Source organism: Nelumbo nucifera, chromosome 7, assembly GCF_055504915.1.
Source record: "Nelumbo nucifera cultivar China Antique chromosome 7, China Antique-T2T, whole genome shotgun sequence".
NCBI classification, from domain to species: Eukaryota; Viridiplantae; Streptophyta; class Magnoliopsida; order Proteales; family Nelumbonaceae; genus Nelumbo; species Nelumbo nucifera.
In genome coordinates this window covers 13,350,622-13,369,247 of record NC_142655.1, presented here as the reverse complement: position 1 = coordinate 13,369,247, position 18,626 = coordinate 13,350,622, and the positions used below count along the sequence as shown (strand labels likewise).

Here is an 18,626-nt window from a genome sequence, read left to right as displayed (position 1 = left end):
TTAATCTATAATGAAGTCATTTGTAAAATGAAAATGGAGATGATTCCATATTACTTTTTTGTTTTCAAATCATGAAATTACTTCATTTCTATGTATATTTTTAAAATTAATCTGGAGAAGGATGATGTATCCCCGCTTAAATCCATGCTTTCTCTGTCTTTAAAATAAAAAGTGAATGATTTCATCCCTCATACCACATCTTCAACATGGTTGGTTGAAATTTTGATTTAACATGTCACAAATATTTGAAGCAAAAGAAACTTCATTAATAAAATTAAGGATGATACATCGAATGATAGTCCTGAATGGAAAGTGCGAAAAGTCAGGGCAGATAATCTGAGCCTCCCTAGATTACAAAATTTGTGTGCCATGCCTTCGCCGCAAGTTTATGGGCAACACTACTAGCCCTCCCTTGGTTGGAAAACAAGGAAGAAACAGAGAAGTTTTTGATAAATTTTGTGAAATTTCTTCACAACTTTCCTTTCTCTCTTATTAATTTCTTTCAACTCATAAACACGCAATTAGTAGAATAATTATCCATTCTCCTTTTCATTTGAATCTCAAATTCTCAAAACCTGATTATATTGGGAGCTACTATTACTACTCTGCCACTGCCTTTGCAAATATTCTTGAAAGCAAAACTTCCAAATCTTGGCTGAGAAATCAAGATGATCAACCATTTGATTAAGGAAAATTTCTAGGCTTTTTGAAAAACATTTATTTTTCCAGTTATGTCATGTGGAATCAAAAACCACTTGTATTGTTAAGCAACTCTTCCAAAGGGGACACGTGCTGAAAAGGAGCTGAATAATACTTTTTATTTCTCTTATCCCAAAGGTTATGAATCCAGAGTCTTCAACCCACTTCTGACCAATAAGTCTTTTGTGACACTGCATATAAAATAATTTTAAAAATTCTAATAAACAGGCTGAAACCTTTGTTAAATAAAATAATTAGTGAGTATCAAAGTGCCCTTATCCCAAGAAGACTTAGGCTGCACTTTACATTTCTTATTTTAAGGATTTATCTCCTTTTTACAGTTAAATTGCTCCTATAAACACCAAATTTCAAATGCTGCCTTATCCAATATAATATCTTGGTTGCCCATGAAGTCATTGATCACATGAAAAAGACAAAAAGGAAAAAAAAAAATGGATGGCATTAAAGCTTGATATGAGCAAAGCTTATGATAGAGTCAGATAGAATCGAATACCCCTTTTTAAAGTAAATGCTTCAAAGTTTCAGATTTGGAAGAAAATGGATTAATTGGGTTATGGAATGTGTTACTATTATTTTATACAAAATTCTAGTGAATAGAACCCCAAGTGCAGCCTTCAAACCTAAAAAAGGGGTTTAAGACAGAATGACCCTCTATCCCCATATCTATTTCTCTTCATCTCTGAAGCTCTATCAAGAAAGATAAAAAATCTAGTAGCCTAGAAACAACCCACAGTTGTTAAAATGATTAGGGAGTGCCTCACTATCTCACATCCTTTTTATGCAAATGAAATTTATCTATTCACCAAAGTTGACCCTGTTGAAGGGCAAGTCATTCTGGACACAATTCAAGCTTCTAAGAGAGCTTCAGTTCAAAAGGTAAATCTTGCGAAGTCCGATGTATTTTTCAGTAGAAAATAATGGTCAAGATGCTTCAAATGAGAAGAGTTGAACACCCTTCCATTTTTCTTGGCCTTTTAATTGAGATTGGGAGGTAAAAAAAGAGCTTTTCAATTACTTGGTGGAAAGAACTGAAAGGAAAACCAATAATTGGTATGGCATTCTCCTCTCCCCTACAAGAAAAGAGGTCCTCAAAGCAACAATGGTATCATTTACAATCATAATTGGTTGGAGTGGGATCAGGTTACAACAAAATTGTACCAACATAATCTATATCCACACATCTCACCATTAGGTTGCAACCCACTGTGGAGACAGGATCTGCTCCTCATACCTGGTGCCTCACATGCCCATTCTACCATGCATTGGAAACATCTCCCATATTTATTAATAAATATTCACGAGAGATGCTTCCAATGCACGGTGGATATGCCTGTGAGGCAACCATCTGTGAGGAGCAGATCCCGTTCTGTGATGTGTGAAGATAGATAGTGTTGGAACAATTCTTTCTTGTGAGCAGATTCAGCCCCTAATTGGTTTGGTCTGGTCCACCCAACTCGTTGACAGCTTTGAGTGGATCCTTCCTAGTGGATAATACCATAATGGCGAAGTTCAGATTACCTACCTACAATAACCCTACATTTCAGCTGTACAATAAGAACACCTCCGGTGATTACATTATATATAATCATTAAGGGGTATTGTCATGTGGAAAGGTGTGGATAGGATTCTTGTGGGCAGGAGATTGAATTGATAATAGTGTAGTAATGAGTTGTAATTAGGCCACATTCGGATCAGGTCAACAGGGCAATGAGAGGTGGGCACAACAATACGAGTTGAGAATTCCTACTAAGAAAACACGTTTTAACTCCCTATCAACTTGATCCAACACCGCAGATGTCACCATGAAACTAGAAATTCGAAATCACTACAAGATGTGAGGTGTCAGATTATGTTGATAGGTTATTGGAATGTATTTTGTTGGCAGGTGATCTGAATTCAAGCAATACTAAGATCTAACAATACATCTAAGGCCGTGATTTCATGGTTTTAGCCCAACAGTTGGCAGGTGATCTGAATTCAAGCAATACTAAGATCTAACAATACATCTAAGGCCGTGATTTCATGGTTTTAGCCCAACACTATTCCAACAGAAATAGCTGATTTCTTCTCCTCTGTAAGCCTTCACCTCGACAGAGCAGACACCAGAGTCTCTCTTCAGTTATAAGCCAAGCGCAGTTTCCCGCCAGAAAACTCATAACAATGGCGATAATTTTTCGAACGGCAACTCATAGCACCATCACTAAGATGACAATTCCTCGCTTGAGGTACTCCCGCCACTCCTCTTTCGCTTTTATGTCAAAGCCTAACCCTAGAGCTGCCAATACCCTAGAACACCCTGTGAAGGCTAACGAAAAGGATTTACCGACATCTACCTCTGATATCTTCATTGTAGAAAAAGTTTTTCTGAATCTGAAACAAGAAAACTTCAATTCTTTGCACCACTTGTCTTCTCGTTTGAATCCATTAATCATCGTCGACGTCCTCTACAAATGTAGCTCAAATTTGCTGTTAGGTCAGAAATTTATAGATTTTTTAGCGACAATTTCGAGTTTTAGACATTCCTCGTACTCGTTAAGTGCGATGATTCACATTTTGGTCAGGAGTAGGAGAATTTCAGAAGCACAGTCTTTGGTTCTTCGAATGGTTCGGAAGAGTGGTGTTTCAAGAGCTGAAATTGTTGATTCGTTGATATCAACTTATCCAAATTGCGGTTCTAATCCCGTGGTTTTTGATGTTCTTGTTAGGACTTATGTCCAGGCGAGGAAACTCAGGGAAGCGTCTGAAGCATTTCGAATTTTGAGAGGTAGAGGGTTTTCTCTTTCTATAAATGCCTCCAATTGCCTTCTTGGGGGGCTGGTTAAAGTTGGTTGGGTTGACATGGCATGGGGGATCTATGAGGATATAGTTCAGAGTGGGATTCAGGTGAATGTTTATACACTAAATATCATGATTAATGCATTGTGTAAAGAACAGAAAATTGAAGATGCAAACGTGTTCTTATCTGAAATGGAGGAGAAGGGAGTTTTTCCTGACATTGTCACTTACAATACCCTAATAAATGCTTATTGCCGCGAGGGGCTCTTAGAAGAAGCTTTTGATGTAATGAACTCAATGCCAGCTAAGGGCTTAAGGCCTGGTACTGTGACCTACAATGCTATCATAAATAGTGTTTGTAAGAATGGAAAATATGGGAGAGCAAGGGAGATTTTGGGTGAAATGTTGCAAAGTGGGTTGAGTCCTGATACATCTACTTATAATATATTGCTTGGTGAATGCTGTAGAAAAGGTCATACAACTGATGCTGAAGAAACTTTTTATGAAATGTGCCATCATGGTCTTGTTCCTGATTTAGTTAGCTTTAGCTTTCTTGTTGGTTTGTTTTCTAGGAAAGGAGATCTAGAACGGGCTTTGAAATATTTCAAACAGATGAAGGGTGCTGGCTTGGTTCCAGACAGTGTTATCTATACAATGCTTATTGGAGGGTTTTGTAGAAATGGGGATATATCAGATGCTCTTAAGATGCGGGATGAAATGGTGGAGCAAGGTTGCCTCCCAGATGTTGTTACATACAATACAATTTTAAATGGGCTGTGCAAGGAGAAGAGGTTATCTGATGCTGATGAGCTTTTCAATGAAATGGTGGAAAGGGGGATATTTCCTGATTATTACAGTTTCACCACACTCATTCATGGGTACTGTAAGGATGGGTTTGCAGACAAAGCACTAGCTTTGTTTGAGAAGATGATTGAGAGGAATGTCAAGCCAGATATCGTTACATATAATACTTTGATTGATGGATTTTGCAGAGAAGGGGATGTGGAAAAGGCTAACAAGTTGTGGGATGATATGATCTCTAGAGAAATCCTTCCTAATCACATTTCATACAGCATTTTAATCAATGAACTCTGCAGTAGAGGGAAAGTGAGTGAGGCATTTAGATTATGGGATGAGATGGTGAACAAAGGAATTGAACCCAATATTGTGACATGTAACTCTCTTATTAAAGGTTACTGTCGTTCAGGTGATGCAACTAAGGCTGAAGAGTTCACGAATAAGATGATCACAAAAGGAATCTCACCTGATAAGATAACATATAATACTATCATTCATGGGTTTGTAAAGGACGAAAATATGGAGAGGGCTTTTGCTTTGCTTAACAATATGGAAAATAGAGGGATTATACCTGATGTTGTCACATATAATGTACTCCTGAACGGTTTCTGTGGAGAAGGTAGAATGCAAGAAGCAAATAAAATATTCAGGAAAATGATTGAGAGAGGCATAGAGCCTGATAGATACACATATACATCATTGATAAATGGACATGTTGCACAGGACAACTTGAAAGAGGCTTTTCGACTACATGATGAAATGCTGCAGAGGGGTTTTGTTCCGGATGATAAGTTTTAAAGACCATTCTTTTTTCAATCATTAAGACATATCATGTTCCCCAAGCAACAGCAAGGGTGGGCCTTGGCGCAACAGTTGGGTTGCTCCATTGCGACCTGGGTGACCAGGGTTCAAATCTTGGAAACAGCCTCTCTGTATGTGCAGGGTTCAGGATGCATACAATTACATCTGTCCCTCCGCAGGCCATGCATTGATGGAAGCCTTGTGCACTGGGCTTCCCTTATGTTCCTCAAGCAACATGCCTTGGACTTAATGGAGGTACTTTCTTCCCTTGTAATTTTGCCTCTTTTTGAAGATTTTATTGTGTTAATTTGCAACACAGCCTGTAGTTTCTGTTTCATATTCTATTTAGGCCACTTTTGCTTTTCCCTTTGTCCTCTCAAATAGGTTGAAAGCACAAGGAATATGTGACTAAGAGGTACCTTGTTGAGACTTGTCCTCTAGTTTCAATGAATCTGGTAAATTTTGCAATTTCTATCTCTTAAAAATGTTCCCTCTGTTAAGAAACTACTGTTATCTATGCATCAACACTTGTCCTCTAGTGTAATAAAAGAAATTCAAAAGCCTTGGGGCAAATTTTCATTTAATCATTTAAAAGTCTGATACCCTTATCTTTTCATAGGCCAGACCACCAGATTTCATCCTGTGGAACATAAAACTCCAAAACATTAGAATACCTTTAATGGATAGGAGATCTAAAATGCTTAAAAAATTTGCAACTACAAGGCAGAAAATACCTTCTCATTAGCCATAGCTCAATATTCACTCTCTAATATTTTAATTGCATAATAGAAATATTCATATTAGATAATAAATGTAATTCGCATACATATATGAGAGATGCCCTAGGGTCTGAACTGTAAGCTTACTAGTTCTTTTTTAATAAGCTAAATTTGTTAGCAACTCCAATAACTTTTAGAGTTCTGTAATGATGAAGATAATAGAATGACAACTTTTTTTGATAGTAATTTGAAATTTAAGAATACTAGCAAAGACCTCCATATGCTTTTGCACATGGAGAGTCTTATAGCCCATTTTATATTCTAAATCAGAATTAGTTATCCACTAATAGAAGATTAGAAGGTAAGGCAAAAGGAAGTAGATTGATCCAAAAAAGCAAAAGGAAGCAGTACAAAATTCTGGGAGAAGAATTAATTATAATTAACACAATTAAATGGTATATGGTAGTGGAATCTATTGATTTTTCTACTATTTACTAGAGGGACAAATTGAAATGTCAATTTTAGGAGGGAAATCAAATATAAAACTAACAAACAGGCTAGGATCTAGGGAAAACAGTCCTCAAGAAACCAGGACATTACTTCATATTACTTTTTGATTAAAATATTTAGAAAAACCCAATCTTTGAAGTTTCTGCATTAGTTTACTTTTCTACTTTTTCATTTGATGTGGATTTTTCCATGGCAGGTAGACCATTCCAGCTGCCCATGCAAGCTTCCTTGCTAATAATTTGGCATCTAAGATCCTGGAAAATTGGTAGGTTTTTGTTATATTATCAATTGTTTCATGGGATGACTTTTTTTATCAGTAAAAAGAAGCTTTTATTGATAGAGAAAACAGAATTTACAACATTGAGTAGCCTCAGCTACCCATTCAACAATCAAAGAAATAAACAGTAATAGCCCCAGGATTTTGCTTTTAAATTTACATCTGTGCCCAGAAAGCATGTTCTCTTTTTCCTTTTTTTTTTTTTTATACAAAAAGCATGTTCTCTTCTAACCCCTTGTTTTGCTAGTTGATCTGCTAGACTGTTAGTCGACCTTGGAACCTATTGTATTAATATTTGCATATCTTTTGACAGTCTTCTGAACCTTTTAATCTCATTTCTGAACCGCCAAGGACACTTTTCCTCTGGACTGTTTCATGGGATGACTTTGTAGCAGAGGCAGCATTTGTTGAGGCAACTTATGTTGGTGGTGTACAGGCTTATCCCTGAGATGGGTGTTTCCGGAATCTAAATTAGTAAAGAAAGACTGTATGTAGCAGAAACCAACACTTAGACTGAGGTCAAAGGTCCAGGTGATGCAAAGATGAAGTTATATTACTACTAGCCTGTTTGGGTGTCAATGAAAAGTCATTATTGTGCCTTTACATTTTAGAACACAATTTCAGTACTAAAATTTAGTTACATCCTGTTGATAAAATACTGCAAGGTCATTTAATGATTCCATCAAAATGAGTTTATTCAATTAAGAAATAAATATATATATATATATTCATTCCCATTTTGCCTTTATAAAACTGTACCATTTCAGAAGATGACTGCCAAGCTCAAATGCTCTTTTTCCTTTTAACAAGTTGTGAATTCTTTTCCATCTCTTTTTTTCCTTTCTATTTTTTTTTTTACCTCTTGTCATTTCATTTCATTTCTTTTCCTTCTCTTTTTTTCCCTTTATATTAATTTTTACCTATTGTCATTTCATATGACCACTGCTTAACCCCCATTTCTTGGGCTTGCAGTAAACTATTGAATTCCTAACAACCCCCGCCCCCCCCCCCACCAAAAAAAAAAAAAAACTACTTGGAGCAGTTTGAAGTTTTGGCTTGTTTGAACTTGTCAGATCCCTGCTGGAGATGAAGCAGTGGGGGTGCAATGACGTTTGAAATGTACTCAAAATCAAGGTTTATTGTACACATTGGCAATGTGTAGGATGCAAAAATTCCAGATATTTCTTGTGGGTGCAGCCTTTGGAGAGGGTATATACAAGGCTTATCCTTGTTTCTTGAGAAGAATAAAACACAAGGCTGGGAATGGCAGAAGAGTTAGATTCTGGGGAGACATTTGGTGTGATGGCAATCGTGTTAGCATGCAACCAGGATGAATGGTCGCAGAGACTCCTGCAGTATTGTTAGAGGCAATGGTGTTTTTTTAGGAGAAATTTCAATGACGGGGAATCGAGACAAGTTTCTGACCTGCTTTATTTTTATCCAGAATCAGGATTACAATGTTCTGAGAGCTACTCCTGAGATTGGAAATGGCACGGTTCCAGTAAATTCTCAGATCTTTCTACAAGAATCTTTCTGAAGGGTTGACAGATTTTCCTTATACTTGGTGGTGCTGGACAAATGCCAGTCAAAAGAGTACTTATTGAGAAAGGGGAGCTCAAGTCTTCTAGCCACATATTCATCCATTGTAAATTCACTAGCAGAATATGGATTCATTTTCAGAATGCAATTCATTGGCAAGGATGTCGTCCTAATTCTGTTGGTGAGCTTTCTGCGTCGGTGGCATATTCAAAATATGAGTAGGCAAGGCAGGTCAGCTTGGGCGGTGATCTCTTTGGCTATTTTTCGGCTACATGGATGGAAAGAAATACTCAAGAGTTTTTTAGAGCAAACATAGTTTGGTGGAATCTATGATTAATTCTGTTTTTGGTCTGATCAAGGATAGCTCTCTACTAGCAATATTATTAGTGGATAGTTCAGCTAATCTTTTTGTTGTAAGGATTTAGAGTGATACTTGATCAATGATTTAAAAGGCGCAGACAGCATTTTCAAAAGGTGCACAGGTGAGGAACATTTTAAGGTTTGTTTGTTTTGCTTGCTAACTAAAGCTTTGAAAACCCCATATTTGCTAATGTTGCTTATCCATTCATCCTAATAAAAGATATTTCTAAAAGATACTGAAAGTAATAAAACCTTTTTAGGGATTAAGAATTTAAGACCGTGATAGGCTGATATTGACTTGTTTGGGGTTTGATACAAAGGCAGTTCGTAAAATCAGGGTTGCAAATAAGCACTTATTTGCATTTGGCACCCACCTTTTTTGTGGTTGGTGGTTTGGTGGTTTTTTCTCCAATAAACACTTATTTTTTTTCAAAAAGACAACTTTAACCCTCGTTTTAAGAGTGCCATGTGTACAATTTTAACAGTGTTTTAAACAGTAAAACATTTTGTGCTTGGAATTTCAAGAAGTGAAAAATGTAAACAATAATTTGAATAAGAGGTTTGGAAGAGCAAATCGCTCAGAGAATGTGGTAATAAGACAGACCCTCTCTGAAGTCTGAACCAAACATGTGAAGCTTTGCCCAGTTTATAATAGACATCCAAACATTTGGTAAACCCCGAGCTGAGATTTATCATTTATTGGTATAATTTGTAATATTCTCTCTCAAGTAACGGCCCTTCGGAACACAAAATATAGCTCTATTATCACCCCCATTACGGCATTACCCAGTCTGCATATCTTTCAGCTACAAAAACAGCATAAAAAAAGTTAAAAGTGCATAGCAGATGAGAGTTCACGACTGCTTCAATTCAGTTGAATGAGACGTGAGCGCGGTATCAGAGAAGGCATTGGCTCCTTTGAGACCAATGCTTCGAATGGATTGAGTTGCACCCGAAGCCACCCAAGGAGCATAGAGTACAGGGAACTCATATCATAATCGAAATCTTACCAGCATTGAAAATGATCGGGGAACTGAAACAGATAAATGCAGAACAATTCCTTAAGCTGCGTTTGGAAACGGCATTATCGATGTAAAAGTCCATGCCGATTCGGTTTTGTCGGCATTTTGATGGGGTGTTAGGATTGAATTAGGAGTCTCCGGGATTAGGAGACTCCGCTGAGTTAGGATCGAATTCGGAGTAGGAGTCAACGTTCTCTTCTAATCCTTATCTTATATAGTTGAGATAGGAAAGATAGGTTTGAGTTTGTATATATATATTTGAATCCTCAATGAATGATAAGATAAAGGAGAAACCAGAAAAACTCTGGTTTTAAATGGTATCAGAGCCAAATAAGAGAAGCACAGTGTCGAAGCAAACGATTTGACGAGTGAGCCAACTGTGAAATGGAATCGTTAACCCCAACTTGGTGGCCGCCAGTTCCAACTTGGCTATGAGCCTCAACTCGATCGTGGCCTCTGTCTTCCTCTGCTTCGGCCCCAGTAGAGGGCATCGACAATGCTATGGACACGGATGCTGTCGCAATGGGCGATCGACAGAGCGGGCAATTCGCGTGAGAAGTGAACCACTGATCAATGCAACGTAGGTGGAAGGCATGTCAATAGTTTGGCAACCAACGTACGATATCTCCTTCCTCCAACTGAACCAGGCAGAGGGCACATTCAGTCTGGTCAACACGAAACGATCCGCTTTGTTTGCTTGAGTAAGTGAGATGGCCATCGACGACGAAAGCGGAAAGGGATACCCAGCGAGTTGGAGCTTGTTGGCAAAGCCCTGTGATTCGTGCAAATCGGCGTTGGCCCTATTGTTCTGTCGGGCAGACTCGACGTTCCTCTGCTTCGACTGCGACACCAAGGTTCATGGCACGAACAAGCTCGCCTCCCGGCACGAGCGAGTCTGGATGTGTGAGGTCTGTGAGCAAGCCCCGGCCAGTGTCACCTATGAGACTGACGCTGCTGCCCTCTGCGTCACTTGCGACCGAGACACCACTCGGCAAACTCATTCGCTCGGTGGCACGGGTGAATTCCTGTCGTTTCAATCTATGAATCGGCTGCCTCCGCCATGAAATCTAACGTAGCCAGCCTCCTTGTTCCTGATGGTCTCCTTAAGTTCTCGGACGTCGATGACGATCGTAACGACAAAGAGGAAGACAATGACACCTACCGCGAGGAGGCCGAAGCTGCTTCTTGGTTACTTCCTAACCCTGCCAAACTCATGGAAACACCCAATCTGAAGTCAGGCGACTATTTCTTCTCCGACGTGGATCCTTATCTCGATCTTGACTACAAGTCGTCCATGGAGACGAGGTATCACCACCAGAACAACGCCAATGCTGATAGTGTAGTTCCTGTGCATACGAAACGCCCTCCGTCACCACTGATGAATACCTCTGATCGCTGCTTTGATATGGGTTTCTGTCGATCCTTCTTACGACTACACCACTCCAACAATTAGCCAGAGCGTCTCTTCGTCGTCGCTGGACGTTGGAGTAGTGCTTGACGGGAACAACAACGCGGTCTTGGATATAACGAATCCGTTTGGACGGAAAGGCGGAGTGGATGCGAGCGGGGGGAATCATGGAGCAGGGGCAGGAGGAAAAGGTCATGGCGGCCAAGTCAGGGCCAATACAACCAAAGTCTTTGCGCAAGGCAATGCGTCTCAAGGAGAATCAATCGATGCAGTCAAGACTGAGTTAAATAGACTAAGTTGTGAGCAGTGGAACATGTTACTCAACTTTTTGAACACACAGAAAAGGGGAATCAACAACTAAGTGGTAAGCGAAAATTGTCAGAGTGGATAATAGACACAGGGGCTTCTCATCATATGACAGGAAGAATTGAGTCGATGAGTGACATAAAGAATATCATTCCATGCTCTGTCGGGCTGCCAGATGGGAAAGCGACAATAGCAGAGAAAGAAGGCACAGTTGCGCTGGACGATCATCGAAAATTGACTAATGTTTTACATGTGCCTATTTTGCATTGCAATCTAATTTGTGTCGCAATTGATTGAGGAGTCGAATTGTGTTGTTCGGTTCTCTAATAAATTCTGTGTGATACAGGACTGAACTATGAGGATGCTGATTGGAGCGGGTGAGCAGCGAGAGGGACTCTATTATTTCCGGAGCATTGCATTAGCAAGAGCAATGAAGACTACAGATAGCAAGACCTGTGATATTTGGCATCAAAGGTTAGGACATCCTTCTCATAAAATTGTTAAGTTGCTGCCTTTTGTTAGTACTAAAAATAATAAGGATGACAGTATTAAGGGTTGTGATATATGCTTCCGAGCTAAACAATGTTGAGAAGGGTTTGTTTCTAGTAATAATAAAGCATCCGATATTTTTGAGTTAATTCACTGTGATCTATGGGGTCCTTATAGAACTGCAGCTTCTTGTAGTGCTCATTATTTCTTGACAATAGTAGGTGATTTTTCTAGAGGTGTTTGGGTTTATATTCTGATTGATAAAACAAAAGTGGGACAAGTTTTTCAAAACTTTTTTGCTATGGTTCAAAGGCAATTTAACAAACCTGTCAAAGTAGTTCGTACTGAAAATGGGATTGAGTTTGTCTGCTTGGCTAGTTATTTTGCTCAGTATGGTATTATTCATCAAACCACTTGTGTCGAGACCTTTCAACAAAACGGGAGGGTTGAACGCAAATACCGCCACATACTCAATGTTGCCCGAGCATTACATTTTCAAGCTAGCATGCCTATTGATTTTTTGGGAGAATGTGTATTGACCGCATGTTATTTAATCAATCGGACACCGTCCATTTTGTTGAAGGGAAAGACTCCCTATGAAGTTTTATTTGGGCAACCTCCTTATGATAATGTGCGAGTTTTTGGTTGCTTGGCATATGCACACAATCATGGACATGGAGGGGATAAATTTGTCGGTCGAAGCAAACAGTGTGTTTTTGTTGGGTATCCTTTTGGAAAAAAAGGATGGAGGTTGTATGATTTAGAGTCCGACATGTTCTTTGCATCAAGAATGTTACCTTTTTAGAGGATGAATTCCCTTATGCACGCAAGGAGAATGAACAACCAAACAAAGCACAAGGCCAATTTCATTGTGGAATAGGTGGGATAGATGAGGTGTTGGTGTCATCCACTTATTTACTAGGACAAGCAAATGGCGAGATGGAGACTAACCGGCGAGGTGAACTCGCAGAAGGAGTCAGTGTAGAAGAAGGAACCCACGTAGACCAAAATGCCAATACTAGTGAACCCATGCATTCTTCTGACGTCACCACAGAAAATGCAAGCGAAGACAGTCCTGACGTCGGGGGGGGGGGTGGCAATGTTGAGCAACAACAACACTCTGATTCTCGTTTGGGGCATGGGCATCGACAGAAACAGCAATCCACAAGGTTAAGAGACTATGTGCTTCACACCACACAGCGCTTGAGTCCCTCTCCGCGTCCTGCAGGTAGTCCTTATCCCATAGATAACTATGTGAATTATAACAATTTTTCTTGTCGACATCATGCTTTCTTGGCAGCTATTACTGCCGGAGTTGAACCTACTTCTTTTGTTGAGGCTATAAAGGATGAAAAATGGAGGGATGCAATGTAGAAAGAAATACAGGCACTTGAGAATAATCAGACATGGACCGTAGAGCCTTTGCCATCCGAAAAACGAGCCATAGGATGCAAATGGGTATATTGAATCAAGTACAACGCTGATGGGACAATAGAAAGATACAAAGCCCGTCTCATGATCTTTGGGAACAAGCAGGTTGAGGGAATTGATTATAATGAAACTTTTGCCCCAGTTGTAGAAATGATTACTGTCCGTACCTTTCTTGCAGTTACAGCAGCTAGAAATTGGGAGCTTCATCAAATGAACATACATAATGCATTCTTGCACGGTGACCTTCATGAGGAAGTCTACATGCGAATGCCTCCTGGGTTTCAGTCAGATAAACCAGGTATGGTGTGTTGGTTGCGAAAATCTCGGTATGGCTTGAAACAAGCGCCGAGATGTTGGTTTGCTAAATTAACCGCAGCCTTAAAGAAATTCAGCAATCAGGTTCAAATTACTCCCTATTCACCTTTCGTCGAAACAGACTACACGTGTTTGTCCTCGTGTATGTGGACGACATTATCGTGTTAGGTAATGATCATATGGCAATTCAAGTCTTCAAGAAATATTTGAGTGACTGCTTCCATATGAAAGACTTGGGACCATTGAAATATTTTTGGGCATTGAAGTTGCCCGAAACTCAACAGGAATATTTTTGTCTCAATGAAAGTATGCTTTGGATATTATCGCTAAAGTTGGATTACTTAGTGCAAAACCTACTCCTTTTCCTATGGAGCAAAATCACAATCTGGCCTTGACAGATGAGCCTCATTTATCTGATCCTAAGCGATACAGGCGCTTGGTGGGCAAGCTTATTTATATCTCAGCAACTCGTCCTAAGTTGTCTTATTGTGTGCACGTTCTGTCCCAATTCATGCAGCAACCGCAAGAAAAACATTGGGAGGCTACATTGCGAGTGGTGCGCTATTTGAAAGGAAATCCTGGTTAAGGAATTCTCTTGAGTTCAGATTGTAACTTGCAGTTATATGCATGGTGTGATTCAGACTGGGCGAGTTGTCCTTTGTCCCGACGTTCCCTGTCTGGGTGGTTTATTCTACTTGGGAAATTGTCGATTTCCTGAAAAACTAAGAAACAACACTTTGGCACATTCTTCAGCGGAAGTAGAGTACCGGTCTATGGCCACGACCACGTGTGAATTAAAATGGCTGAAGGGATTGTTTGGCTCTTGGAGTGACGCATTCAAACCCAATGCGATTATATTGTGATAGTCAGGCAGCCTTGCATATTGTAGCAAACCCAGTGTTTCATGAGCGTACGAAACATATTGAAAATGATTGTCATTTTGCTCGTGATGAGATTCAAAACGGTTGCATTCGTCCTGCTTATATGTCGACTACCGTCCAGCTGGCTGACATCTTTACAAAGGCATTGGGTCAAAGAGAATTTGAGTATTTTCTTCGCAAGTTGGGCATTCACAACCTGCATGCTCCAACTTGAGGGGGGGGGGGGTGTTAGGATTGAATTAGGAGTCTCCGGGATTAGGAGACTCCACTGAGTTAGGATCGAATTTGAAGTAGGAGTCTTCGTTCTCTTCTAATCCTTATCTTGTATAGTTGAGATAGGAAAGATAGGTTTGAATTTGTATATATATATTTGAATCCTCAATGAATGATAAGATAAGAAAGGAGAAACCAGAAAAGCTCTAGTTTTACAGTGCGAGTCAAGATCAATGTAAAACTCCATTCTTGGTTTAGATTTATTGGCGTTTGGATGGAGTGGAGTTTTACATCATAAATCGATGTAAAACCTTATCTAAAGTAAAGTTTTAGATTGATTATTGATGTAAATATTACACCGATAAAATCAATATAAAAACTTCACATTTTACAAAGCTCAACGGTCAGAACCTTTTACAGTTTAGTATGAAACTCCATCGATGAACTTTTACATTGATGAGGTTTTACACCACTTCCAAACACAGCCTTAATGAAAGAAAGTATGTGTGAGTTCTTGCCTTTGGTCACAAATAATACGACTCCAAAGCTTACATGTTTGAATATGTTTTATATGTTATGTTTGATTTTATTTTTAAATTTCAATTTTAAATATGTTTTACATGTTATGTTAATACATTTTAATTTGAGATAATAGGTTTTTTAAAGCATTTATTTGAAAAATTAAGCTTATACTTTTAATTAATGTGTTTAATATTTTGCATTTTTTGAATTTTTGGCATTTTTATAGAATTGTATTTGCATTTTTTGAATTTGGAAAATTGTAGATCATCTCAAAGTTATTGCCAAACGAGTTCATTATGGGGTTATTTATCAAAAAAAAAAAATTGTCGAGGTTATAGGCATTTTCTTCTCTTAGTCCATAAACTTTGAATAAGCATTTTAGTAATCTTTTCTTTACCATCAAGCCCATTAACAGGGCAGGGCAAAGTGCTGGGATATGTAAGTATCATTTGCAACTATCAAATTGGATTTTTCTTGTTGGTTAGCACCATTTCTCGTTCATTTTAACAGCACAACAATCTGAAAATCTAACCCATAGAAGTCCGGTCAAGACCATTATCTTTTGAAAGCAAACTATCTTTAACTTCTTTGCATTCAAGCTTGTAATCCATTGCTCTATAATGCTATATATTTCCATTTCCTCATACTGATCAAGATTAAATCCTATACATGCATGCAACCAGACCAGACTTCTCACAAAGGGTCATTTTATAAGCAGATGATTATACTTTCTGTTGCTTAGGCTTAGTTTGGGAAGAGTACAAATATTTATAAGTAGGGTGCAAAACCTTGTTTTATGGCCAAAGCAACGGAAGTATAAAGTAATTTACCCTGTAACTATTAATCAAATAATAACTGAATATATTAAATCTAAATCTAACTCGATGCACATTCACTTACTCTTTGAATTTAACTAAATATGCAATTAGCATAACCATGGATTTTTTTTTTTCTTTTGAATTTTGATTTAGAGCCCCTTATGTCGAATTGGTATCTACCTAACACTAGTCTGACAATTAATACGTCCTGATCGTTAAAAGCAACTTTCATTTGAGGCTCCTAGTTTTTTGAGTCCTAGCCTGTAATGTGAATGAATATTCTTTCATACGATTTGTGAAAGATCTCAGCATCACTTAGAGTAGAAAACATGCCAATACAAGTAGCAGAGGGGTTTTGTCGTCACAGTTCATTCCCATAGTGTACAGTCATTATACTAGTTTTTCTTAGTTTTCTTTTTTCTTTTTTTTCTTTTTTTCCTTTTTTCTGGGTAAAACCATGATAAGTTCCATCATCAAAATGCTAGGTCTCAAGTGGTAAGCATTGTTAGAAAAGTAGGCATTAAGTGTCTGATTCACGGTCAGGATTTGAATCAAATAAGAATGGGAATCACATTTATAAGGGGGCTGAATGACCATTCCCGCATAGTCCCATTCCACCTAGAATAGAAATGGGAATCCCATTCCACCTAGAATAGAAATGGGAATCCCATTCCGATCAACCAAACTATTGGAATCAAAATGTACAATTCTAATTCCAATTCCAGAAGTTTATTTCGGATAACCAAATGGACCCCAAGTTCTCAATCTGTTGACATTCATTTATGTTTTCACCTCAGAAAAAGCAAAGATTTCGAACTATGGGTCCATGAGTCATTTCTTACTTCTACCAAGCCCTTTTTGTCTACCTCTATCTCTTCTAACCTCAAAAACCTGTAACAGATCATTTCTTCAAACAAGTGCATAGAAGGTCTTCTTTTTTCGTGACCAAACCACCCACTTATTCTTATTTTATCACTATTGAAGTTACTTAAGGTTCCTTCGTATGATTTCATTTCCAAACCGATCCTTTCTAATTTCACCGGAGGTTCAAAATATTGCAATATATCAGTTTTTAGGGTCAATGATATGCATAATAAAAGGGGTTAGAGGATTTCCATGTTTTCAAACTTAATATGTAATGTAACAAGACTTCTGTTAATTTTTCAAACAAAAAAATAAAATACAATAATAGTTTTCCATCAACAGAAATTCTTGATATGCAAAACAATTCTCCCATCAAATTTGCACATTTAGAGTATTGAAATCCAAGCCTATGCATTTTTGCTATACTAATTTTTTGGGCGTGCTATTTTTCAACTTCCAAACACTTTCGTTACAACATAGTCTTACACAACTGCTTTACAATATTTTCCTTTTCAGAAGAAAATAGATAAAATACAAAAAAATGCATGTCTACTATCATATATTTTTCATATTAAACAAATAATAATAATAATAATAATAATAATTATTATAATAAAATGTGAAATATTGTTTAAAAATACGTTTAAAAAATAAAAAATGGGAATTATTGTTCTCAATGATATAAATGGTTAAAAATATTGAAAAAAATAGAAAATGAGATTTAATATATAACCCATGGCCGGCTGAACACAGGTCAAATGGTTTGATGGTTTAACCAGTTGGGCCAACATTTTTGTCTAATCAAACACTCCATGCCAATTTGACCCATCACTCGGTCAAAATTTTTTGAAAGGATCCATGTTATGAAGCAAGAGACTCATGGGTTATAACCAAGGTTCAAAGTATCGAAAACGCAAGGTGTATCAAAAAGGTCATTTTAAGAGACATATCAAGATATGCTTTGAAAACGTATAGATACGGACAAAAAATCAAGATACGCATGGATACACTAGAAAATTCAAAAAAACTTTAAAAAATACAAACAATAATAAAAATGAGTTTTATGTGATTATAACTAATTTATTTAAACATAAAAAATCATTCTTTAATGATTTATATGAAGTACTCGAATATAATTAGTAACCATTGAAAAATAATAGAAGAACTAAAATGTATGTGTATACATACTAATATTTATTAGTTAATATTTTCTGAAGTCATTTATTAGTTAATATTTATTATGTATACAAGTTAATATATTCCTTAATTTTTAATAAATAAATTTAACTTGTATCCATCTTATTATTATATAAATATTAATAATCAAATTTATAGCATTTATTGGGAAACATCCACCAAGGCAAGAAAGATTACTTTAAGTATAAAAAAATATGTTGTTTTAATAAGTAATTGAGATTGGCAAAATGGTTAATTAATTAGTGTTGCAAGCAAATGACTTGGGTTCAAAACTTTTTACCTTTGGTTTGTGATTTTTAACAAGTTATTTGACTTAAAATAACATTTAATGACATTAAATTTAAACGTTTCGGATTGTTTCGGATTGTATCGACCAATGCGGACGAAAAAATACAAAACCATTTAATTAGACATGTTCCGTGTATTGGAACTCTTCCGATACGACCGATACGTTACGAAATTTAAAACCTTGGTTATAACTTATAAGGGCTTCCAAAGCCTATAAATAGAATCCTCTTTCGATCTTTATTTTATTTATTAATTTATTTATTTTTTACATAGAAAAGTTATGACTTATGAGGTCATTAATTCTATTCTATTCTTCTTATAACAAATAGAATTACAACATACCAAAGAAGGAATGCAAACTAGACTATTTGAT

The 18,626-nt window shown here is 37.4% G+C and overlaps 1 protein-coding gene and 1 pseudogene across 7 annotated transcripts; both read left to right on the top strand.

Moving 5' to 3' along the window:
* The first annotated feature begins 2,563 nt into the window (after positions 1-2,563).
* Positions 2,564-8,612, top strand: LOC104611320 (Tetratricopeptide repeat (TPR)-like superfamily protein). Of its 7 annotated transcripts, none has more exons than XM_010278331.3 (4): positions 2,564-5,349; positions 5,479-5,509; positions 6,520-6,588; positions 6,914-8,612. In XM_010278331.3, exon 1 carries the CDS (start codon positions 2,881-2,883, stop codon positions 5,089-5,091), a length of 2,211 nt encoding a protein of 736 aa, XP_010276633.1. In that variant the 5' UTR covers positions 2,564-2,880; the 3' UTR covers positions 5,092-5,349; positions 5,479-5,509; positions 6,520-6,588; positions 6,914-8,612. The 7 variants fall into 7 exon arrangements, with proteins under 7 accessions (XP_010276633.1, XP_010276632.1, XP_010276630.1 ...); XM_010278330.3 differs by having other exon boundaries at positions 5,479-5,549; XM_010278328.3 differs by lacking the exon at positions 5,479-5,509.
* Positions 8,613-10,231: 1,619 nt separating this feature from the next.
* On the top strand, positions 10,232-11,290 carry LOC104611365 (zinc finger protein CONSTANS-LIKE 5-like; annotated as a pseudogene).
* Positions 11,291-18,626: the final 7,336 nt, after the last annotated feature.